At 40.6% G+C, this 24,639-nt stretch overlaps 1 protein-coding gene across 6 annotated transcripts in view; it reads right to left on the bottom strand.

The window, feature by feature from the left end:
• Positions 1-24,639, bottom strand: part of arhgap42b (Rho GTPase activating protein 42b) — a 79,783-nt gene that overhangs the window by 3,984 nt on the left and 51,160 nt on the right. Inside the window, exons 1-18 of one of the 6 annotated variants that reach the window (XM_082502513.1) lie at positions 23,308-24,039; positions 19,422-19,523; positions 19,085-19,195; positions 17,618-17,722; positions 16,860-16,989; positions 16,404-16,504; positions 14,640-14,749; positions 14,092-14,148; positions 12,400-12,478; positions 12,023-12,062; positions 11,651-11,713; positions 11,392-11,466; positions 10,809-10,893; positions 10,554-10,612; positions 9,376-9,481; positions 9,018-9,177; positions 879-1,029; positions 256-663 (exon numbers count right to left, since the gene is read on the bottom strand). In XM_082502513.1, coding sequence (XP_082358639.1) covers positions 256-663; positions 879-1,029; positions 9,018-9,177; positions 9,376-9,481; positions 10,554-10,612; positions 10,809-10,893; positions 11,392-11,466; positions 11,651-11,713; positions 12,023-12,062; positions 12,400-12,478; positions 14,092-14,148; positions 14,640-14,749; positions 16,404-16,504; positions 16,860-16,989; positions 17,618-17,722; positions 19,085-19,195; positions 19,422-19,523; positions 23,308-23,313 — 1,948 coding nt within the window. In that variant the 5' untranslated portion in view covers positions 23,314-24,039. Of the gene's footprint in view, positions 1-255; positions 664-878; positions 1,030-9,017; positions 9,178-9,375; positions 9,482-10,553; positions 10,613-10,808; positions 10,894-11,391; positions 11,467-11,650; positions 11,714-12,022; positions 12,063-12,399; positions 12,479-14,091; positions 14,149-14,639; positions 14,750-16,403; positions 16,505-16,859; positions 16,990-17,617; positions 17,723-19,084; positions 19,196-19,421; positions 19,524-23,192; positions 23,272-23,307; positions 24,040-24,639 lie in introns of those variants that run through there. The other 5 variants (XM_082502512.1, XM_082502508.1, XM_082502509.1 and 2 more) reach the window with 5 other exon arrangements.

The following is a 24,639-nucleotide window of genomic DNA, read 5'->3' as shown; positions in this document are numbered from 1 at the left end:
TGACACATAGAAACAAAAGGCAGACACTAAGGAACAGCTATCACGCTGCACCAAATAAATCAGGAAATAACAAAATATTCTCGAGCTACTGTCAGTTTTTGAAAACCCTTGAAGGATAAATCATAACAGTGAAAACTACCCAGTTTATCTATTCTGTCCTGAAATTTCACTTTCATGAGATTCTGATCGACTTGATTTTAAGTCAAAATAACTGCAAATTACGTTTCAAATGGCATCGCTTCACGATTATCGTACCTTCGGATATATGCAATGATTTGAGAGAGGGTGCCGTGGAGCGGTTTAGCAGCTCTGGCCTGAGGTCAGCACGACAGTGTGGGGCTTTCTTGGGTGCAGGAGACAGCCTTGGTGTTGTGCTGACTGAGGACGAGCTAAGAGCATCCTCTGACTCGCCATCTGTGCGTCCCGTGTCCTCCCTGGAGCTCGAGTCGGGACTGCTGACAAACACGGCACTCTGGGGGCCATTTGAAAGCTGTGAAGGTGTCCGGCGGAGGTCCAGGAGTGACTTGTCCTGACATGTCCTCTGTCTAGAGGAAGCTGTTTTGGAGGAGGTGTTTTGCTCAGAGGAATGGGAAGACAGAGACTCCATACTCCCCATGGGGGTGCTGTCTGGACTGCTGCTCAAAGCGTCACCTATGCAGGGACCAGAGACGAGGCACACAAGGCCCTCATTAAAACCTGCTTAGCAAGTAAAAGATTTTAGCTTCTTTGCAATTTAGACAAAAAATGTTTAGATATTATATTATTCATTAGCTTTAGAGAGCTGGCCTAAATGTAGGAGACTGCGTGTAAAGATTCCTAAAAGATATTAAAGGCGTGGTTTAACAAATTGTGACACTCATCACTTCCTTGGTACTCACTATCTGCATCTGCAAGACACAGTGTGGGAGTGTAGAGGCTCCGGGGTTTTCGGGGCCCGGTGGACAGACAGATGGCCCTGCTCCTGCGAGAGCCAGGTCGACTCTGGGGCTGGGGCAGAGGCACATTGGGATCTGGAGGCTGGTGGAAGATCTACAGGTCCAGAAAGAAACACTGATTACTCAATACAAATACAGAAACTATGTATTTCTATACAGTCTGACATTTCAACATGATTTTTATCAGTACTCTTCAAACACTCTCAGTACCCATTTATATATTTTGATGAACTAACCTCTAACTAACAAATCTTAACCACCAGACATCTAGCAAATCTTGCTTTTTATATCTCTGGTTTAACGGTTCTGTAAGTAAAGATAATTATAGCAGCTATGTAAAAGTATAGTAAAATATTTATCCTACATAAAGAATTTTTCAGTTTGCACAAAGTTTTGTTAAACAAGGTTTCATTTGGTCAATAATTCTTTTTTTTTGTTCATCAAGTGGTAAGAAAAAAACAGGAAAATGTTAAATAAGGTGACAGACACATTGCCTTCATGATAGATTGGGTGATTGTGCTTCTCATGCCACCCCTCGGGGGCTCATTCAGAGCCAGAAAAAAATCCTGTTATTAACGACGGAAGTTGAATTACCTCCGTGTTTCGGCGTGTATTGATAGCTGGTCTAGCAGGATGTGCGTGACTGGCCCTTTCTATAAAACTGTTTGCCGATGTTACACTTATAAAAGGATGAGATGGAATTTCAATTACAATGTTAAAATCACAAGTTTAAAAACCTCACCTTTTCTGACCATGCCACACCTGTCACAGTACATCATAACTGTCAAACTGTTGGACACACCCAGGAGGCTAAGTAATTATGAAACAGACAACAAAGAGAATATTCTAAGTGTAAGGGGACTGTTTAGTCTTTCATCTATTTGATTTACATCATATTTCAGGATCATCTGAATGTGTGTATTATTTGGGTTACATTAGATTCCTTTACGGTGTTACCTTAAAGGCAATGAATATAAAGATGGTGGCTGCTAGGATTGCTAAGATTGCCAATTTCCCTTTATCTGCAATTGCATTTATTTGTCTTTAATTTGATATCTCAAGTGTAAAAAAACAATCGCTTGTCTATTGAACAAGCTACCTAACTGCCATTAATTGTCCACCTTTAAAACAGCCTTTGGGCTATGACACTGGGTGTTCAGTAAACCAGTACAAACATCTCTGTAGTTTTTTTCTTGATCATTTGAGCTGGAAAGGATTCAGAAGCAACCCCAAAAGATCATGAGAAGCAGCATGGATGCCTTCAGTGCATCTCTGAGACTAAAAAAGTAGAACTTCAGGGCGAGCCCCTAAAGCAGGGGTATTAAACTAAAATTTGAGGAGGTCCAGTTGGAGAAAATCTTCTCAAGCAGAGGTCCGGGACATCATAATGTCTAACTTACGTTATGATTGTGATAGAGAAGCAACCTTTTTTTTAAAATTTTTATTTATATCTGAACGTATGAACAATAGACTGTCAAATCAATGAAAATACAAGTTAAAACATTTCAACAAAATTTATTGTTAACACTGAAACACACAGTAGGCCTACATTAGAAATAGGGCTGCTGTTTAAAATGAATTAGAGAAAATAAATAAAATGGCTAAATTGTGCATCTTAAAACAAAGTGCTTAATTTCAGAAAAAAAAAGTTTCCCTTTTTCTTTACATTTTACATCTCGACTAAACAGTCTCAATACATTTTCAACAGATAACCTCAAAACATTTTAACAATTTTACAGTTTCTCTTTCTTTCCCCCTTATATTCCACGTCCCAACTTTCTGTTGTTCAGTGAGAGAACTGAGCTTTAGTTCGCTCTACTAGGATTTTAAATCTGGGCTGGAATGGTGTCAGGGCCATTCTCATACACATGTGTAGGTGCTCATTGGTGATCCTGGAATGATATTTAGTTTTTATTATGTTCATTTTGGAGAAAGCTGCCTCACAGCTGTATGTGGAGCCAAACATGGCAGGTTCAGTTCTTCCAAACTGCTCTTTCAGGGCCACATCTGCTTGGAGATCAATTAGTTGCATTTGAAGAGGCCCAGCATTTGCCCACTTGAAGTGCTGTGTGACTTCCTTTGAGAACCCTCTGACATCAGTGATGGCAAATGGGTTCTTTATGAACATGGTGAGCTGCTGTCCAAAGCTGAAGCTATCAAAACGTTTGCTGAAGTTTTCAATCAGCTTATCAACAAAGTCAACAAAAGAGGACACATCTCTCTGTCCCTGAACCTGTTCCTTCACTGTTGGGAAGTGTGCATAGTCTCCTTGCAGGTCTTCTTTGAACACTTCAAGTTTCCTCTGAAAGCAGCGGACAGCTGTCATCAGTTCACAAATTGAATTGTCCTTGCCCTGCAGCTTCAAATTCAGTTCATTCAGGTGTGAAGTGATATCAACCAAAAAGGCCACAATATCCATGTTTTTCCCATCATTTAAAAAGAGAGAAAAGTTTGTTGCTTTTTGACTTTCCAGCTCTTCCAAGAAAGCTGCTACTTCACTTCTGATGGACCAAAATCGCTCCAATGCCCTGCCTTTGCTAAGCCATCTCACATTGTTGTGAAGCAGAAGATCATCAGCGTGTGCATCAACTTCTCTGAGAAATTCCCTGAGCATGCGATGCTGACAAGAAGAAGATGCCCTGAGAAAATTAATCATTTTCATCATTGTTTTCATCACCTCAGCATACTCGTCTGACAGGGTGGAGCATAACACTGACTGATGAATAATGCAATGATAAGAGATTAGCTCGGGATTGTCCTCTTTCATTCTTGCTACAGCTCCTTTCTCTCTCCCCATCATAGCAGGGGATGGAGCATCTGTGGTTATTGAAACCACTTGGTTTGGCTCTATTCCTCGCTTTGTTAACATTTCCTTAATGGCCAGGTAAATATCCTCTCCTCTTGTAGTGCTGTGAAGGGAAGTTACACCTAGCAGGTCTTCACAGAACTCTTTCTTATCATTGTTGAAGAACCTTACATAAACTAACAGCTGAGCATTGTCAGACACATCAGTGGACTCATCTACAGCCAAGCCTACACATGGTGTCTTATGAATAGCTTCTTCCAGCTGGGATAGCACATCCTGAGCTAATAATTCACTTCTCTTTGTGGCTGTTGATGCTGACATAGGTATTTGCTTTATTTTGTCATGAAGCTCTTCTTTTTGTTTACCCTCAAGTAATGTTTCTGCTACTGCACTCATGTACTCTTTGACAACACCTGCATCTGCAAAGGGCTTTTTGTGTTGACCTAAAATCCAAGCAACTCTGAGGGAACATTCATGAGCACGTTGTTGGGCGGTGAAAGAACTGGTTAAGATCCTTGTGGACTGATCATATTGGGCTCTGAGACTGCTAATTTTCTGGGACCTGAGTTCAGACTTGGGTGGGTATGATTGTTCAAAAGCTTTGTGCTTTGTCTCATAGTGGCGTTTGACATTGCCACTTTTAATCAGTGCCACGGTTTCTGAACATATGAGACACACTGGTTTGCTGCTTGCGGCCGGAAGAATGAACATATATGCGTCAGTCCATTCAGTCTTGAAAGTTCTATTTTCGGTGTCTACTTTTCTCTTTTTTGAAAGCGCCATAGTTGTTTTACCTCTTGTGACTCCCGCTCACGTCTTGTCTCACTGTATCGTTAATCGTCTCGCTTGTCATTCACCTCTCACCATGTCTTTCCTCTGTCTGTCTGTGTCTGCACTCAGCCTTGCGATCGCCTTGAATGCGCAGATGTGATTGGCTAAGTAGTGTCACGTGGGTGGCGTAACTCGCACACAATTGGTTAGTATGTTCCCTGGTCTAATACAATGTAAGGTTACTGCTTAAAATTGAATCGCCCTGTCAAAATTAAATATAATTTAATATTTTGTTAACTATAGGTCCGGGTCCATATAGGATGGCGACTGGGTCCGGACTCGGACCCCGGTCCGCCTGTTAGTGACCCCTGCCCTAAAGCAACCAAGAAAGTGTGTAGAACCCATTTCAGAGAGTCGAGACTGATTTAATAAGACAGAAAATAGCAGAGAGAGAATAAACCAGCCTCTGTAATGATAGTAGTGAAGCTCACTATGAGAACATACGATCTGAACCAAATTTACCTGAATCCATATCCACTCTTGATAGTGGAAAATCCTGCCAGTTTGCTCAAACCTGTTCTGTTCATAGTCATAGGTACTGTACCTTTGCACCATATAAGCATAAAAGACCTGCTGAAGTCCCCCAAATGGAGTCTCAGGTTCAGGAACCATGAGCCTCAAAAGCTTATGTGCCATTTAATCCAGTCTCTACCCCTTGTGTGCCTTATGGCTCCACATTGGCTTCTCATACACCTTCAAAGTGAGTTTTGACACCTAACCTCTCTCTCCTTATATACCAGAAGCCAATCTACAGCTCTACAAGCACCTCAAGTGCCCATTAAAGGCCAAATAATTTGCCTCCTGACCAAATCCCACCAATCTGTTCCTTTGTATGTTCCTATCAAGTCCAACCCTCTGTATCTGCAGGGGCTTAGCATAGTTTGCCAACCTATGGCCTATATTTTCAGTTACCACCAGTTCAGCAGGCCATGGCCGCATTATATGCAGTTTGACCTCCACCCATTATTACTGAAACCTCACTCTATTTGTTCTCCTTTACCTACCTTTCCAGTAACATTCTCCGTGGCTGCTATATAAACTTCTGTGTACCTCAGCAGTTTATATAGCAGCCTCAGGCCCAATACAGGCTCATATTCAACTACAGTATCATGCTCCACACAATTCTCTGGTGCAAAACAGGTGTTTGTTTTAGGTGCAAAAGTCAGCATCCAGGGATAATGAAGAGAACCCAGATATCCAGTGTGATGCACTTGAACCCACAGATTATAATATCTAAAGTCACACTAAAGGTAATTAAAATAAGACTTAGAAACAAGATTAGGACCTTTGATGCCTATGCTGTCTTAGATGATGGAGCATAGTAATAATAATAATAATGGTAAATGGCCTGTATTTGTATAGCGCTTTACTAGTCCCTAAGGACCCCAAAGTACTTTACACATCCAGTCATCCACCCATTCACACACAGGTGATGGCAAGCTACATTGTAGCCACAGCCACCCTGGGGCGCACTGACAGAGGTGAGGCTGCCGGACCCTCTGACCACCACCAGTAGGCAACGGGTGAAGTGTCTTGCCCAAGGACACAACGACCGAGACTGTCCAAGCCGGGGCTCGAACCGGCAACCTTTCGATTACAAGGCGAACTCCCAACTCTTGAGCCACGAACGCATAAATAAATGCAATAATGGTTTGCATTTATATAGCGCTTTTCGGGGCCCTCAAAGCACTGTACAATTCCACTATTCATTCACTCTCACATTCACACACTGGTGGAGGCAAGCGACAGTTGTAGCCACAGCTGCCCTGGGGCAGACTGACAGTGTGTTGACTCAGGGTGCAGCCACGCATCTTGATTTTAAGGGGAGCCAGCAAAGCTTAAACTGTGCACAGAGAGACCACATACAGAAATGCCACAAGTCAAATGTGTTAACCTCCAACTTTCTCCCGCTTCATGCCCTAGGAAAAAGTTTTCAAATGACTGTGCATTCACCTCTGACATCATAATGTTTGTTGAGCAGCATTATCCTGTGGATAAATTAAAACTTCTAACTTTTAACTGCACATTGTTGTTGGGTCCAACAATCCATTCTCCATAACACCTACTGAAATAGTTCAATAAAGCTCAAAGGGAGCATGAGCACAATGAGCACATGGTTGGGGTCGTCATTACAATTTCTCTTGATGAGTCAGCTGATTCTGTCCATTGCTTATTCACCTCACAAGACAGCCCATACACCGAATTTAAGACATAATGCTGACACCTCCACCCTCCCTTCAGAAGTGAGGGGTTGATTCATCAAAGATAAAACAGGGGTATGAATGTCTTCCTTGCAGAAACATATGCTACCCAGAGACAAGAAAAAAATCACTGTGATAGCAACAAGGATGTAGTTAACTTACCTTCTTCTAGATTGAGGTTATGCAAACTGACCTTCTGGTCCATAGTCGCTGACTGTTTTAGGCCTTTAACTATCAAACTTGGATGTTGTGGTGAATAATGTTTAATATTAACATCAGATACTCTCATATTGAACTCCTACAGTTCCATTCTGACAGTTTCCTTATGTCCCACAGACATTTCACTGCATGCAGAGAAGAGCCCCATGAGCTTCTTTCTAACTGTGGCAATTTTAAAGAAGAGGCAAGGAGTTGAGAGATGCATTTGCAGCCATGACCCATCCCTGAAAGTCCCAAATCCAGCTTCACTTTAATCCCCCAAATGCTCCTGATTTTGGGTAGTGTGGGAGAGAGAAATTAGGTCCATGAAACCTGCTCTTAGGGGGACAGTGGGAAGTCAAACCATTTTCCACTTTCAGAGGAAAATTGTGGTAGTTGACATAGAAGGAGTCTTGAACTCTTAACTGATATGATATAAACATCTGATAGTGTTGATCCTTTTACTCTAACCTCGTAGTTTTAATGGGGCAGCGAGATGTTTCTCTTCAACAGGCTGTCTGTGCAAACTCAATTCTTAAAAAGTTGGGACGCTGTGTATAATGTAAAAACAAACAAACAAACAAAACAAAAAAATAATGGCATGATTTGTAAATGTCAATTGTAAATGTCTATTGTGTTTTATTCGCAATAGAACATAGAAAACATTTAAAAATATACCCTTTTAATTACAATATGAGCTCATTTTGAGTTTGAGGCCAGCAACACATCTAAAAAAAGTTTGGCTAGAGACAAAAGGCTGGAAAAGTAAGAGGTAAAAAAAAGAAACAGTTGGGGGAATACTACTCTCTCGCTCAGGCAGCACTGTGTTAAAATCAGGGATGATTCTGTTATTTAAGAGTAACTTCACAGGCTCAGTAACACTCCCAGAAATTATTGTTTAACACAGTTCACTCTGCTATCCACAAAGCAGTTTAAAGCTCTATGGATCAAAGCAGATGCCATATCTGAACACGCTCCACAAATGCTGCAGTCTTCTCTGGGCCAATGGTAATTGAAAATGGACCGAGGCAAAGTGGAAAACTGTGGTCAGACAAATCAAAATTCTAAATTCTTTCTGGAAAACACGGCTGCAGTGTCAACTAGACTAAAGAGGAGAGGAACCATTACATATTATAAGCACTTAGTTAAAAAGTCTGCATCTTTCATAGTATGGCACTGCATTAGTGCCTATAGAATTGGTACCTTGCACTTTTGGAGTGACACTTTCAATGTTGAAAGGTATATATAGATGGGTTTTAGAGCCACCTATGCTCCGATGCAGATGTCTTTATCAGGAAGGCATGCATGTTTCAGCAAGACAATGCTATACTGAATTGAAATTATACTTAACCATCATCACTTGTAAGAAATAAACCTCCTCCATGGATCCTGTATTTAAAGAGGCACGCCACATCAAATGTTGTGAGCCAATGCAATCATTTTCACTCACTGGGTGCCTTCAGCTTTTGGCTTAAAAGCAACGAATTAAATTAAAAAATGAAACAAATATATGTGCACTTGTTACATTTCATCTCAGAGCCAGCTTCTGCTATTTTTTTCTCCTCTGCTAACTGTTTGACTGTATGTGCCTCTAGCACACGGCACAGAGCACACAATCATGCACGCAAGTGCGCGCGCAAACAGTCACACAGAGAAATACACATATACACAAATACACACAGCTGATGCAGCCATTTGTTTCAGCTTGTGCTTTATGTATGATACTACTAGTGGCAACAATGTATTCGCATGACTAAATGTCAATTGAATTTAACATAAACATTGGAATATGAAAGTTCATATAGCATTATAAAACGCATTATTCTTGTCGCTCGTCTGTGTCTTCTGCTATCTGTTGCTGTCTAGGTGTCGTTTTTTGAGAAACATGAAAAATGATTATAAACCATAAGAGATCTTTCTATAAATCTGTTCTAATAAGGAAATATGGATATTCTACTTCAGAAAACTGCTGCACGAGGAATGTTTTTATTGATGCAGATATAATTAAAAGCATACCAGGCCATTCAAAGTCAAACTGTGACTCACCTTGTTGAAATTTTCAATGAGTATTTCCACCACAATGTTCTGGAACTTAATGTTCATCATGGCGGCAACTGTCTCCTCTTGTGATCGCATCAATGTAGGCCCGAAGATGACGCCCAGGTTTGACACTGTCATCAGGTTAGACTGGTTTTGTGCAGAAACTCTGCGTTTAGAAGACAAGCACATCATACAAGCGTCCTAAGAATTCACATGTTTAACCATGAGGTGATATTTTTTGGTCTACGAGATAGTGAGAGTTGGCGAGACGCCTGCAATTGCGGTGCAGTGCCTCAGATAACTTTAATTAGTTTCAGGTAACGTTAAGTCTGCAAGTTAATTGATTGATTACAAGAACATGTACCTGACAAGATGCTTTATTAGTAACTCCAGCATTTCCTTGTTTCTTTCAGGCATCTTGTGAACCAAAGCATGGACAGCACGCACTCTGTAGTTCTGATCATCGGACTCTGAGAAAGAAAATAAATAGAAATGAGGGAAGAGTAGAAATGCTGGCCACTACTGACTTATGGAATAATTGTATTTCAGATGTAATTGTGTGAAAAAGAAAGTACATCCCATTTTAATTCTAAGGTTTTATCTTCTGGCCCTAAACAGGTCTTAAAATGAGGTAAATACAACCTCACATGAACAATACATCACATATTACTGTGTCATTATTTATTTAATAAAAATAACCCTAATTCTAACCCTGACACTTAACCCCCAAAACTAAGCCAAAATGCACAAGTAGTGTGTAAACAATTAACTACGCCATTACTACTTCCATTGAAATGAACACGGTAAGCAGCAGCCAGGAGCTGCTAATCAAACACAGTTGATTAACTGATCATCAGCGAATGCGACCACCTCTATAAACGTTTTGGCAGTTTGCAGGTCTGTAGCATTCAGATTTTTGGCAACAGTGCCAAGAAGGAAAGACGAGAAGAAACTTTTGCTGACCATCTATGTGAGAATTGCAATTTGATGTGCATCATTCTGCGAAGTGAGAAAGATTATTAAAAACTGCAAAGCATTTGGGACAGCTGCTAATCTTCCCAGGAGTGGACATATCAGCAAATTTATCTCAATGTTTAAGTTATGTTAAATGTTTAAGTTCACGGTTTTTACGGTAAAAAAAAAAAAGTTATTCTCATTACAAAGTCACACTCGAGTCACTCTGACATCACAGTTTGAGATGACCTGAGATCCATACAAGTATTTCCTCAGATAGAAATGATTTAATCAGATCAGTCCTGACTCATTTGCTTTCCCTGCTTTGATAACCCAGACGTAGTGCTCACAAAGCTCAAATCTCTAAAATGAATTCAAAATGTTTCATAAAGATTTTCAAAATTCTAATGCAATATCTCTTCACATAAATCCTGCTTAACCTTTGCAATTGACATAATTAGTTAGTTATCAGATGCACCCGATTCATTAGTGCTATATGATTTGAATTGTACCAATATCTTCCTAATCTGTTCTATACAAGAAAGGATAATAGAGAACTTGATAAAATATGTAATATGTTATACTTACTGACAGCCATGATAAAATCTTTGTGGAGCTTGAAAGTCATTAGAGGCTCAGACAGGCACCTGATGGAAAAGAAAAAAGAAACAGTTTCAATTTATTTCCTGAGTGACACAGGTCCTGTGAATGCAGCTGGTATCCTTGGTGAGTCAGTCGCAGCACTTAATGTATGACTATCATCAGAGAGGTTTCAAAGAGGCACTATGGAGGCAAGGATGACTCCTGATATTTAAGTGCACGTAGATGGTGGGGCGAGCTGACCTGAGGTAATTCTTCAGGCCGCTGGTGATAGTTTTGTTGTCCCACATGTCTGGGTCCAGGTCCATATCCACAGGTGCTTTGGATGCTATTGGAAAGATGTTTTATTGTTATATGACCACTAGGTAAGTTTAAGCTGCAAATTGTCTTAAGAAACCAATACAACATGACATGACCTGTCAAGCTGCTCAACCGAGGACCGAAAATACTTTCTTCTTGTGTCAAGAGACTCAAAGGAGAATTGAAAATAAATAGTGACGTGTGTGGTGTCTAATAGCACTGGGGGTCAAGATTTAGAGACATTTAACAAACTCATTCAGACATTTCCTGTACAAATGTGTTATATATATATCCAGACGAGACTACCTTGTAATTCAATAAAATAATGACAACATAATATAAGGCCTAATTGCTGTTACACTGTCCTACCACAAGGAGGACCTCTTTCCTCACTCTGCTGGAAAAGATCACGTTAGAAAACTATTCATACATTACCATGGAGATTCAGACACTTGTGAATTACAGAATAAGGGGTTTGACTTGGTACATTAGTTCACTGATAATACTTTTGATTTTAGTTACTTACAAAAGACTGTGGTCATCAGCTTCTGCACTTTAGAATTGACGCCTCCAATTCTGTACAGTCCCATTGTGTTTATCCCTGTGTGGCAGTGAAAAAAGCAAAAGGATGAATTGGAACAAGGACCTAAGACTTTGTGTTTATTTAGGACTCGTGCCAGTGCAACGTGTTGTCAAGTCCACTAACGAGCACATTGTTAATCATTACAACCAGGTTGCATTCAAATCATTTGACACACGAAAGCTGAGAGATTGAAGCGCCTCACCTCTCATCTCGACCAGGTCAATGCATTTTCTTACAAAGTTGAAGCCTGCCTCATTAAGATATGCTGTAACACAAAACAAGAGCAGAAATGAAAGGACAATTACTGCCTGGGATAACCGCCCGTCATGTGGGATAATAAGCTCTCCCTTATGCCGCTGCTCAAATTAATAGCACAGCCCTGTACTGTGAGGCTGTGCTATGCCTGCTGAGTGGGCATATGTAAAATTATAGTATTAATGAAAAGGCATAGTCATAGGTAACGAGTATTTCTTTCATATGTGTATGTTGATCTCATTATCTTACGTTTTAAGAATTTGAAAGGCAAACATTTTAATGCTGAAGGAGTTTGGAAAGATATAAAAACAATACTCACTCTCTTCTTTTTTGCTTAATATGGCCGGCAGGTTGTAAATCTAGAGAGAGTTTACAAAAATCATTATAATGTAAAGGTTACCTTAGTTTGAATACTGAAAAAAATCGCTGAAAGAAAAGGATAATGTCAAAACCTTATTCCCACTGAATCTAATTTGAGTAGACTGTCCTATTATTAGCACAAGTAAATGGTGAGGTCATGGTTTCCTAAAAACAACAACAAAAAACCTTACAGAAAGCCACCAGAAGAGGGTGCCAGTGACAAATAATTCATTTTTGGCATTGTCTTCTTGCCAAACAAAGGACTTTAAAAAAACCTGACCAACTGCAGCCAGCACCGAATGAATATTTCAAAGAAGAACAGGCAGAGTTCCTTACCGGCTCCCTGCCATCCATGGCCTCGAGCCACAGTCTTCTGTTGGACTCTGACAGTGCCTGCAGTGTCATAACGCCATGCCTGGAAAGATTTAAGAGAAAAGCTGGTCTCAGTCTGATCTCTTTTCCTTGGGGCCCCTGGACAGACCATGTTTATATTGGCTGAGACCACTATAAAAGGACTAGTGTAACTAAAATAGCTCATGTGCAAATGCTTGACTTCAATCTATGCCCTCAGTTCACTTTGTGCTTCACATTACCCTTCCAATTAAAAGCTACAAGTTCTTAATATTAGAGTGATTCATTTTTGCACCCAACATGCATACAGCTTTATCTGCTTTCACCTTACTGTGTGCAGCATAGTGAGAATCTGGGGCATTATGCCTTGATTTGTGGCACTGCTTCAGTTGGCTGTAACACAATTATAGAACACTATCTGATGATGGCGGCAAACAAAAAACGTCACCCCACCCAGTAGTGGCAGTTAGTACTAGCATGGAGCTGTGTCAGCTTGCATGTGTTAAAGGTCATTTCAACCAAAATACAAAAAAAAGTGCTACACCTTTAACAACACCCCTACTGATATTTTGACATGCAGACAGTTTAGCATTTATTTCACCAGCTTTTAAGTTGTCCAATATTAAAGACTCCAAACCCGTACAGGTGAACGCAGAAGAAAATATTTATATTTGTGTTGCTCTCAAATCATTTAACAACATCTCTTTCCCAAAACAGCATCTCTGCTACCCTCATCCAACCTCATATCATTTTTTTTAATGGATGTATTTTCCCTTAAGTCCTTATGAAAGACACGTTGCTGGTAAATTTTTAATGAAACTCTTCTTTCATTGCTACGAGCAGCTCAAATTAAATTCTTTTTATTGGGCTGGCAGAGGATGTTTCAGAGATGGCTATCTCAGAATCTGGGCAAATAAAAGTATCCGCATAGCTGGATACCTCTTTACTAATTCGGGTGAATCAACCCGTTAAAAATGAGGTTCCGAGATGGCTGGCCTGATTAAACTTGGGCAACAGCATGTTTATTATAATGGGGATTAATGGATGAGCTTGAAGCTGACTGGAGCTTGGCCCACATTGTCCTTGTGGTTAGAACACGCACCTTGGGGCAGCGCAGTTAATGATAAATGAGTTGTCCTGCAAATAAATTGCAGTTATTGTCCATGCTCAGCAACACTCACCGAGCGTGAGCAATGCTGCTGCAGTGCAACATTAACACACAGTGATGTGCTAACTCTATTCTGGGGTACAAATCACTATAAAGAACTGATATCAAGCATTCATAATGGATGGCTTGGTCAATTGAGCCAGTGTTAATCAGCTGACAGCTACTTAAAGGTTTCTGATCATTGCCCAATATGTAATCCTATTTCCCCGTGAAACATTAAAAACAAATCAACTATGAATGTTCCCACATGGCCAAAGGTTTTGAAAAGAAAGGGAAAAAAATAGGAATTAATTCTAAGTTCAATATTGTGTGTTACTTGAGTAATTGCAGACAAGAAGAAATAATTTAAGAATGTGTCTTGACCAAGTGACCAAGTCAGATTTTGTGAAGTGCTAAGAAAGCAGCAGGATTTCATTAGGTTTGGATTTAATATTGAGTGAACAACATGATTAGGACACATGCAGCACATGCAACTGCACTGAAAGGGCAGCACTGGTCAGTTCACATACCGGACTTTACAGAAAAACTGAAGCGGCCTGAAAAGAGTTCCACGACAGATGTCATTTCTACATTGACATGAACACAGAGAAAAGATGGGATGGGTTCAAAAATAGAAAAAAAAATAATGATAATGTAGACATACAGCAAACGGAGCGGGGGGAGAGGACTCGAGAAACATGCAGGACACAAACAGAGCTGATTACGTCTAACACTGTTAAACCGAGTCTTTGAAGATGTTAATCAAACCTGAACAGCTCTCGCATGTTCAAACGTTGTGTACTCCAGGGGGAATCTGGGTTAATTTCCAGTATTGGTGAGTTCAACATAGCACAAAATGTCACGTGCAGTTCGACGTTCTTATATTAAGTTAGTTTTAACAAGAAAAAAGTGTGTGCAACTGCTATCTTACTAATATGAGTATTCAGCAGGTGATGTGCAATGACTTTCTTTTTTCTTTTTGGCTCTCGGTGGTGATTAAGGCAATACATAATACATTCTGCATGTGTTTTCAGCCTATGAAAGCTATTAGACATTTTCAGGGATACACATCACAGACCTCTCTGCCACTTCAACATCAAAGCAGAAACGCTTGTCGATGGAGTCCGTTTTTCTCCGAATGCAGGACTTGAGCTTGAACACCTCTGGCTGATTTACGACAAGACCATTCTAAAAATAAACACACTCGTCATTAATTAGTTAAAAATACAATGAAAAATGATTATGGAATGAAAATGAATATATTTACAATTGCAAATGCACGGCTCTGCAAGTCTGAAATGACTAATATGTATGCTGTGTGTTTGTTGTGAGAGACACAGAAGGTACTTTGAAACCAGAAGATTTATGTATCCGGAGCGTCCAGTGCTTTTGTGAAAATATGATTGGAAATACAGAAAAAAGAGAAAAACGAATGAAAAAAAACGTAATCATCGACAACAACAAAAACAGAACATTTACCATTGTGGTTTGGATTTGCAAAATTCTTCTTCTTTTTGTTTGGCTAGTTTTTTCTTTTTGGTGGTTCAGACTTTCTAAACTCAAGCTCGATGCAATCTTCATATGCCTAAAAATTGATTTGGGCTGTCAGCCCAAACAGAGCTACTTGATTGCACGCATTCATATCATCCACTTATCAAGAAGCAGAGCTTTTATTTCAATTATCTTGATTTTAAACACGCGAAAATATAGTTTTAAAATTACATTATATCATTGACCTTGTTTTTCATTTCCCATTAGAGGCCTTCAGTGTCAGCTGAAAGTATCAATTCAATTACCTCCTGAACGGATTTTGTTCTTTCTTTCTGAGAATTAGCCATATCTCACATACAGCACATCCTCCCCTGTGCACGCCAGTAAGACTGACTGTAGCCAACTGCAGCAAACCAGATATGTGGATAAAAATACGCCTGCACCTGCATTGGCTTTGGGCTTTATATTCTCCCTCTCCATCTGTGTGTGGGTTTCTGTGTTTTATTCGATTTTATTTAAAAATAAAAAGAAACCGAGATCATTAGTAAATCAGAATGTAGCCATATCTGTAACATGTGCAGAAAAATGCATGGAAACTCACAGTTATGTGGATATTTTTTTTATATAATTTCTCCCTTGAAGTTTACTGGAGTTCTTTAAAAGTATGTTTTCATAATTTTTTAATCTGTGTGGCACTGAAGTGCACATATTTTTTGTTATCGTCACTGGAACCTGTATTTCTACAAATACTTTTTTGTGAAAAATAACAAAAGGTTAAACTGCGATAGCTAAACACTTCAAAACCATGCTGACATTTTCAGTCGGTTTGCACCTGACGCAGCAGCGCTAAGCAGTATTCCCTGTGGAAGTTACTCCATATCATCATCCAATTACTACATACAAAAAAAGGATTGATTGGAAGCTTTTTTTCATCTAATACATAAAATGTGAAATAATTATCAGTTATCATTTGATCTACATGAAGTGTCATTAAGTCATAGCGATAAATTCCTACAAAGGAAGTAAACATTCATCAGATCACTTAGAAAGCAAGATACTATAACTGTTTAGTTTAACGGACTATTTTCATTCCTTGAATTCCCCTGCGGTGTTGTTTGTTCATTTTGTTATTTAAAAATAAAACATGTTTGTTTGCCTTGACGTAACGAGTCTTTTGTCTTCTACGCCTAATTTGCAGTTTTGTCAATCTGGCATTTTCCGTTTTCTCCTCCCGGGACAAACCATGCCTTTAAGCCTCTTTTTTTCACACAGATTACACTCTGCTCCTTCTTTTCTTAGCTTTTTATCGTGCAAATGTTAAACTAAACAAAATAAAGTGAATGTAAAGTACCTGTTTCCCAGCTGACTTGTTTTCAGTGTTGCTCATGGTGAATGTTTTGCTGCTTTTCTCATAAGTGCAGTAGTGACGTGTCCAAGTGCATCCCAGAGGACCTAGGACAGAACAAATGCAGAAGAAAACACTAGTTGAGGCAAAATAATTTTTCACTGAATCACAGGCTTCTGGAAAGACTTCTGAAAATCAATTTGCAATTTTAGTGTGATAAATCAAAAGTTGTTTATTGCTGCTGATAATAATCTACCATTTGTGGTAACTCCCCCATTTGAGAGCACATCAAAGTGAATCCGTAAACAGGATGAATTATGAGTTCTGTGTGAGTGGATCTCTTCGGCAGAGGCCTGGGAGAACTCGAGACATGTTTATGGTGATGGATGTAAAACCATTCACTTGAAAGTGAAGGGGAGTGAGATGGCCTGGATGGCTGGGAGCACAGCTAGGAAGACTCACGTTTCTCCTGGACATACAAGAAGCCTTCCATCGTCCACTGCCCGGGTGGTTTATAGTCCTGATCTGCCGACCTTATCCTCTTCATCAGCTTCTCCACTTCCTGCTTGGTGCTCACAAAGTTGTTTCGTGTCTGTGTGGGAAATTTAGGGTTATGTTATCATTGTGTTATCTCTGATCTCTCAAAATAAAAACACATCTATTTTTTCTCAAAGAACAAATAAATAAAAACTATCATTAGACTTTTTAAGTAATACTTTTTAGGTCATTTAAAATTAGAACACGATCTTGAAGATGTCAGCCTCTTATTTGGAGTCATAAAGGTCAATATCAGGCCATTTAATATCTCAGAGAGTGGTGAAGCAGCCTCCATTCATCCAGTAACCATCAGAAATCTTTGCATCCGAGAGAGGGTTACCGAGTGGAAACTGTAAGGGCAACAGAACTGACATATTGGGTCAGAGAGATGTTTGAACCATCAGGACCTAAGTAGAGAGGACATAGTGATGGAACAAGGCGGCACTGCAGCAACTAGACTTTTACTCCCAAGTCTTTTTTGACACACCATAAAATGGCCTACAGTTACTGCCTGCAATGCAACACTGAAAATATCGATCCTCGGCGCAGCAAAGAATTTCATTTAATCACACAGCTATCCATTTGTGAAAACTCCGCTTGTTATATCAGGGTGTGATAAGCTGCAGAATCTGATTACGTGGCTGGTTGCCTTTGTGTACAACCCCTGAGGTGTTGAGACTTACGTTTTGTAGGTTGAACTGGAGCTGCTGTTTATACGGCTCAAATTCGTGAGCCAGCTCATATCCTTCATGGTAGAATGTAAACAAACCCTGAAGAAAGGCCAGGAGCTGGAATGGAACAATATTTATTGGTGAATTATCGAGTTAATAAACATTACAAGAACTTGATTGCCTATTTACATGGGCAAGTGTTTTTTTAAAGGCATCTTGTAAAACAGAACATCCATTCTACACACCGAAAACATTTATAATAGCATATAATAGAATATCCTACCTATAATATATAAGTAATCCGGACGTTTTTCTATTGTTATTATTATTTGATAACGATGCACTTATTATGATAATGTCATCTCAATGATATGTACATTGTTTTCTATTCTACCAATCATTTTGTCAGAATTTTTTGTTACATTGTTGATGTTCACTTTTAAATCTCATGTTGAAGGAATTTGAGTCTCATTAATTTTAAATCGATAATTTATTGAACATTTTTGTACTGACAAGCAGAAAACTGAAAAAAGTATATTAGTGGAAAAAAACCCCAAATTTTAAAAAAGTTTTCGGCTTTTATGGCAGACAGATATTGATCTTGTTTTTTGTAGAACACACAAACATCCATGGCCATTGTGGATACATCTAAATATATTAATAAATAAATACACACATAAATAAAGCATAAAGATCTACTGTTACAGAGAAACAAACTGATGCCATCTCTTGCGTGAACAAGTGTGGTCCACAAACATGGAGTTGCTTTCAGTAAAACCTTCAGACACAACCACTGATTTGATTTCTGGGCTGAGGCTTGGTATATCAAATGTTCAAGGATGAACCATCTTTTCTTTGCCCAGATTCATCACACACAAGGTTGAGCCTTGTCATATTTTGAGCACTACCTGGGGCCCGGAGATTTACATTTTTGGGCCAGGGTTGTGGGTAAGTTGCCAGTGGATGTAAACAAATGGGAGTAGGACGTCTGAAACAGCTACTTTGCACCCATCTCACATTCCCAGACATTTAATAGGAAGCAAATTTAATGTTTCCTGGTAGCATCTGCACTAAAGATGTTAAAATCGACTCTACATATCTATAAAGCAGGGGCTTTCATAAAGCCTTTGATTTGCACTAGCACTCTGTCTTCTTTTGTTTGACAGCCGATACTTCATCTAATTTTACCCACAAGCTTCCCCAAATGGATCAACTACATTACAAAGAATTTGTGATGAAGATGACAAATGCGTGGGATATACAAGTGTGGTTATGTTCCTGTGAGTGTTGTATAAATGCACCTGCCTTCACTCCAGGATGATAGACATTAAAAAAAAAAGAAATGTAGTAGCAGTTACAGAGATCTGGTGGTATTTTGACTACAAATAAAATATATCAAAGCATGAAAATGTACTCCTTCATCTTTAAAATGCAAAACTAATTTAGCAGAGAAATATATAAAACTGGCACTTCACTTACTGGCTCGACAAACTCAAATTTCTTCTTTTCTTGCACTTCTTGTATTTTGAAGACATACTCAAGGGACGCATCATAAAAGAGTTGTCTCTCCTTGTCAATCTGCATGTCAGCCTGAGAACGAGCAAACAAACCAGGGTTAGTGCCACAACGACGACAAGCGTCAACCTAGGAGTTAATGTCTGTATCACCACGTGGAAACAGTCTGTTGTTAGAGAGAGGGGTAAGGAGCACAGCAAAGCACACAAACAGCTTATTTTCCAAAGACACTCGGCTGATCATAAAACTGCATTATTCAAAGACACGTTTGCAGGATGAGAAAATTTGTTTTTCTTTTTACCTCCTGCAGATATGCTTCCTTCTTTTTGGATGACAAGCTGAGGTGTCTCTCAAGTGTAGAGTAGTATTTCTCTGTTTCTTTATCGAACTTTTTCTTCCCCTCCTAAAAAGGTTCACAAGACACATGAAAGGCTTAAACATTACCAGAAATGTGTCACTTATTCCCCGATCTGGGGGTGTGGGAATGGATTGCCACTAGGTGGAGGTCTAACTACAGTTTCTCATGCCAAAAATTTCTGACACTAGATTATTGCATGTCTTGAAAGTGGCTTATAACAAACGCACAGAGGAGCAGACAATGTCGGCATATCGATGGGTCATGTGAGAATAATGCACTGTTATTCTGTTATTCACAGGCAGGTACATAACTTCACAGTGAAACCCACAGCACTGTAAATCACACATAGCATAATGCTTCTGGCACTGTCACATAGCTGACCAGTTGATGTTAGCATCTCTTTTCTTGTTCTGCTTTGCTATCCACTGACAGACACAAGTCAGTCTCAACAGTTACAAGTCCCAGAATTCAGTCAGCATGTTTCAGAAGACTCTGAAGAAGGCGCAGGAAATGGGCTTTTCATGTGAGATGCCGATCCATAAAGTACACGAACAAAGAAATTAAACATTTTGCCCCCCAGAAGATCCTTTTTATAGTACTTAATCAAAATGCCCAAGCAGTGAAAACCTGTCTCAGTGAGGACATTCAAATGCCTCATCTGCAAGTCTGACCTCTAAACCAAGCTTTGCCTACTTAAAGCTCATCTTGCAATGCAAACATTCATAAAGAGGAGCGGAGAGGCAGAATAAGCGGGGGCTGGGGAAAGTGTGAGGAAACGGCCACTGTAACCAGATCCTTCTTGTTTATTTTCATTCCCATGGCCCTGAAATTTAGCAAGTCTAATCGGCTAGCTACTGATATGACCTAGAACAGCGTTCAGCCCCAGCAAACCTCAGAAATAAAACTGTGGAGGAATTCACAGTAAGACATGGTAACATTTCAACATACAACAAGAATAAAATCAAATCAATAGATAATTTAATGTAGTAGCATCTCATTTTCATCTTTCTTATCACGTCTACTCATAAATAATCTCTTCTGCAATGAGGGAGGGGAAACAAAATCTGTTGTATATAAGCACTCTTTCCTGAAACAAAGAAAAAGAAATACACAGGTGGATGAGAAAATAAATATATGATTAAAAATGATGTCAGCTGACAGGAAATAAATTTCCCTTAAGGTTTTTTTTTTATTAGAGAACAAAAGGTAGCTGACTGTCTTCTCTGCCACTGTGATGTGACATTATTCTGTGAGCACGCATACAGCAGAAGCCCTGGGGAAAACACAAACATGCACACAAACGCACGGACGCACATGCACACACACACTGGAGATCACATTAAATTAAGAGCTTTAGGTTTAGCTGAGCCCCACAGTCACAGCAGGAATCTCCCAGCGCTGCTGACCAGTGTGAGCACACCAGAAAAGTCCTCACAAAAAAAACCACCCAAAAACAAACCTCTCTCTGTCTGTCTGGCCTAACTCTTTCACACTTACAAAGTGCAGGCAGTGACTCAGAGCTACAGTGAATATGTGAGGCATAGCCAGCCTGATTAAGTCACCAAAGTGCACTGCTTTGTTTTGATCCAAGCAGGACGTGTATAAACTGGTGCTACCATAATGATACCCTAGCAGAACACCAGGTGTTTCTTGGTTTGTCCATGTGTTGATCATACCCCCCAGCCCCTGGATATGTCTGTGCAATCAGAGTGGAATATGAGCATTTAAATTGCAAAAAGTCTTCAAGAGAAGGTAGTTGCAGTGCAAGGAAAAGGCTTTGAAGCCCAACATGTGGGGACATAAGACATTGGGGTGGATATATATATATATATGTATACCCTCAAGCACATGCAAAGTGGGAGTTTCTAACACAAACTAATGCCAGCGTTGGAGAGTAATCATCTAGCTGGGAATGAATAAAGTCAAAGCACTTCCCGACACTCTGTGGTGCACAAAACACACATGAACCTATCACTTGGGAGATTTCCTCATCTGATTGCTTTGTTCGCTCTCATGAATAAATCAGATGCAGGAAGATAATATTCTGATGCAGATTGCTCTGTAGTGGAATTTCTAACTAGAAAAGTCTAATGTTGCTGTTAAGAGCGCTTTGATGGCAGCTGTAGTATGGGTAACTTTGCTAATTGCTAATGTAACATTGCAGGGAGGAAAGCGATGAGGAAAAACTGCAGGCGGCTTTTTTTTTGGTCATCAGGACTTCTCAGTTTGCTATAGAAAGGATGCTGAGAACAGATATGAAGACTGCAGGAGGAATATTTGGACACTAGCTGCACATCGCTAGTTTTGACAGTGGCCCTAACGAGCCTCAGGGCCATAATTTCTACGCCTCTCATCGCCATGGTAACAGATGCAAGCGGCAAGGGAGGTCGAACGTTTCTGTGCACGTGTATGCAGAGGAAAGAACCCCAGCTATCACACTACACTTCCTCATTTCTGTCCATCCTAGAAGAACACAAACATCAATGTCTAGCGAGGAATCACATGCGGGATATCTCTTCGCTTGTTCATTTTAAACGGATTCTCTGAGCAGTGACATGAAAGGGAAAACTTTAAAACAAATCTCTATGAGCTCACTAGAGGCGGCTAATTGGACCAGGGGTCCAGAATGGTGATTAAATAGCAATAGCTGGGTTATTTTGATGTGTGATTTCACCACACAGGAGCTGGATGTGGTCCACATAAATAAATAAATAAATAAATAAATAAATAATTGTCTCCATCTTTACCTGATATCCCACCTGCTGAGAAGACAAGAAGTTGGCCAATTAGTATGAAATAATTACAACATCTGCTTCTGCAGTTTAAAAAAGAAACAGAGAAAATATCCTTCGTGTGTGAGGCAAAACGCAAAGCTTTAGTCTAAACAATATTCATCAGTCCCTTTGTTTTCTGGCTTTAAAGTGATAAAGATAAGAGTTCGCAATATAGTATGCATGCCTTTCCATTTCACAGTGGGATTTTCTTGGTATATCACAGACCAACTTTTAAAGGCTGAATAAAGATGCAGCAAGAAAAACGCTGGTATCTTTATATCTCCAAAAAGCTTTTTCTTATTATACTCTGGAAAAGAAAATCTTTTGACAAGCTTTCCTTGAATATGCAGTAGGTCTGTATTGTAAGGATCCCTTAGGCATCTCTCCCATCAAGGTCAAGCGAAGCTTTCCTCTTACCATCTTACCACCTAATCTAGAGATAAGAAATAGGGAAAAACAACTTGAATCATTTGGACATTTGGAACTTCCTAATAAGATGACAGATTTGATGATTATTTGTTTTGGATTATATCATAGGTCAGCTTGGCTCATGACTAAGTCTGTGACTAAGAAGTTCTCTCAGGCCACGCAAATTACTTTTAAGGTAACAAGCAAGTTATTCAGTATCTTTAGCAGGGTTTTGCATCTAAGTAATGAATATTTTAAAAAAATCACAGTTAAAATTGATATGTTATAAATTTGATTCCAGTCAGCTTTGTGTTGATTCCAGAAATTTAGCAGTTGGTACCAGTACCATTAGAAATTCACAGCCCAGGATTGGCCTGGGCCCCCTTTCCCTGGTGGGTCGCGGAGTATGGGGGTCAGCGGGGGAGCTGGCCCCAGGGAGGGGTCACTTGCCCCTCCCCTGGCATCGTTGCCCACCTCTCAATGTTAAATACACGTAGACATTGAGGGCCAGCAGGAGGGACCATGCGCTTACCTGCTGCTCTCTGGCAGGTAGCTCCATGCCCTCCTGGGTTTTAAATGCACCTTAGAACACACATGCATCAACACTACAATGAGCGGGTGGAGGGAGGTTTGGAGTCTTCTCTCACCCCCATTCTCTGCGACCTGCTGGAGCGGGGGGGCTAGGAGGAGGAGTTGGCCGTCCGACTGCGGTCTGGAGTGTGGGGCCTCCCTGCTGCTGCGGAGTCGGGGCGGTCTGCCTCCCCCCACCGCAGGGAAAAGGGTAACACCACCTGGGTCTGGGTGCAGTTCCCCCCCTCCAGGGGCAAGGGTACCTAGACCCGGGGCTTAGAGTACGCTTGGGGAGTGTGATCGTGTGTACAGCGTCTCTTTATGTCTGTCTCCACGTTGGTTGAGTGTGGAGTAAGTGCATATGAGAGCATGAGGGTGGGAATGGATGTGTGTATATGTGTGTGCCTGTATTTCTGTGTCTATATGTCAGGTTGGGTGTCAGGCGCCACCTCTCTGGGGACATCTTAGGCCCTCCAAGGTTTGGAGGCCTATCTCCCCCCACCACCACTTCCCCTGCCAGTGGCGGACTCCCTCAGACATCGGTGCGTTGGTGGTTCTTTGTGTCCGGGGATGGGCGTCCAGGTACACACCGGCTCACTCCTTGGCGGCCGCTTATCGGGGCCTGGAGCCTGGGGCTTGCTCGGGCCACTTCGGAGGTGGGGTGCCCCCGGCCTCCCGGCCTGGGGCTCGGTCACTCAGGCACGGCTGGCTGCCGGCGGAGCTCACGGGCGCGTCACTGCAACTCCCCCTGGCTTCTGCTCCGCGGCTGCTGAGTGAGCCCTCATCTGGGACTCTCCTCAGCTCTTTCTGGGACAGTGGCGCGGCTGCCCCTCTGTTGGTCTTCCTTGGTCTCTTGTGTTCTGGGGGCCTCTGGATGTCTGGAGTTTTGATCTCCTCCATACCTGCTTCATGCCCTGGAGGACGGGGCTGTGGCCCCCCCACACTCCCTAGCAGATCATTACATGAAGGAACCTTTTAAAAAACAAAAAACAAACGCATCCATGCTCACAGGTGTACACACGGGTGATCACACCCACAAACTACACCCTTTTTGGCTCCTACCTCAAAGCACACTGTGTTCTGTTGATCTTATGTGCTGCACAATAATGTTTAATATTTAGTATTTACTGTCATATTCCCATATATCATTGTGATGTTGTTTATTCTATTACTCTTGTTCTCTTCTGCTTGTTTTCTTTTTTCTTTCTCAGCAGGTGACCCAGGTGATTGATATATGCATTTTTTTTTTCTTTTTTTCTTCTTTTTTTTCTTTTTCTGCTCATTCTGTTGGTTTTTGGTTTTTGCCCTTCTCCCCCGTCCCTCTTCTCAGCTGTTTCTCTTTCCCTCTTTCTTTCTCCCCTTCTTTCCCCCAGTCAAGTCTGTCCCATATTCAGTAAGTGAAAATAAAA

Source organism: Aulonocara stuartgranti (genome assembly GCF_965226115.1).
Source record: "Aulonocara stuartgranti genome assembly, chromosome: 14".
Taxonomy (NCBI): Eukaryota; Metazoa; Chordata; class Actinopteri; order Cichliformes; family Cichlidae; genus Aulonocara; species Aulonocara stuartgranti.
This window is presented reverse-complemented; position numbering and strand designations above follow the sequence as displayed.